This window comes from Eimeria mitis, genomic scaffold (genome assembly GCF_000499745.2).
Source record: "Eimeria mitis Houghton genomic scaffold, Emh_scaff5333, whole genome shotgun sequence".
Taxonomy (NCBI): Eukaryota; Apicomplexa; class Conoidasida; order Eucoccidiorida; family Eimeriidae; genus Eimeria; species Eimeria mitis.
In genome coordinates this window covers 648-1,398 of record NW_013573610.1, presented here as the reverse complement: position 1 = coordinate 1,398, position 751 = coordinate 648, and the positions used below count along the sequence as shown (strand labels likewise).

General features: G+C 39.8%; 1 protein-coding gene across 1 annotated transcript in view; it reads left to right on the top strand.

Moving 5' to 3' along the window:
• The window catches only part of EMH_0081390 (uncharacterized protein), a gene marked incomplete at both ends in the record, with an annotated part of 1,069 nt that extends 558 nt beyond the window's left edge, over positions 1–511 (top strand). The window contains one exon of the mRNA XM_013500377.1: positions 185–511. Coding sequence (XP_013355831.1) covers positions 185–511 — 327 coding nt within the window. The remainder of the gene's footprint in view (positions 1–184) is intronic.
• Between the last annotated feature and the right edge of the window lie 240 nt (positions 512–751).

Below are 751 nucleotides of genomic sequence, written 5' to 3'. Positions count from 1 at the left end.
AATAAATAAATAAATAAAATAAATAAATAAATAAATAAATAAATAAATAAATAAATAAATAAATAAATATTTATATTTTTATTTGTGTATACAGGTCCTATAACCGGCATCAGCCCAGCATTGAATGATCGTTTATTATTAACAGCAGCAGAAGACGGTGTTTTATGTGTATGGGAGATAAGAGACAGAGCAGCAGCAGCAGCAGCAGCAGCAGCAGCAGCAGGAGCAGCAGCAGCAGGAGAGGGAGCAGCAGCAGCAGCAGGAGGAGCAGCAGCAGCAGCAGCAGGAGGAGGAACAGGAGCAGAAGAAGGAGGGGCTGAAGCAGCAGCAGCAGCAGCAGCAGCAGCAGCAGCAGCAGCAGCAACATCTAATTCTGCATCAACAGCAGCTACAGCAACAGGACAAGGACCAGCAACAACAGCAGGATCAACAGCAGCAGCAGCAACAGCAGCAGCAGCAGCAGCAGCAGCAGCAGCAGGAGGAGGAGGAGAATATACATATGAAGTATTAGTAGAAAGAAATCAACTTATTGAAAAAGAAATAGAAACAAATGAACTAAAAAGACAAATACAAGATATAACAAATCAAATTATTTTTCAACAAAGAAGATTTGATACACAACATAAAGAAACCATGCAACAACTAGAAAATAAATTTAATAAAGAACTACAAGCAGAACAGTAAACCCTCATAAACCCTAAACCCTCATAAACCCTCATAAACACTCGGACACACTAAACCCTAGTTTTTG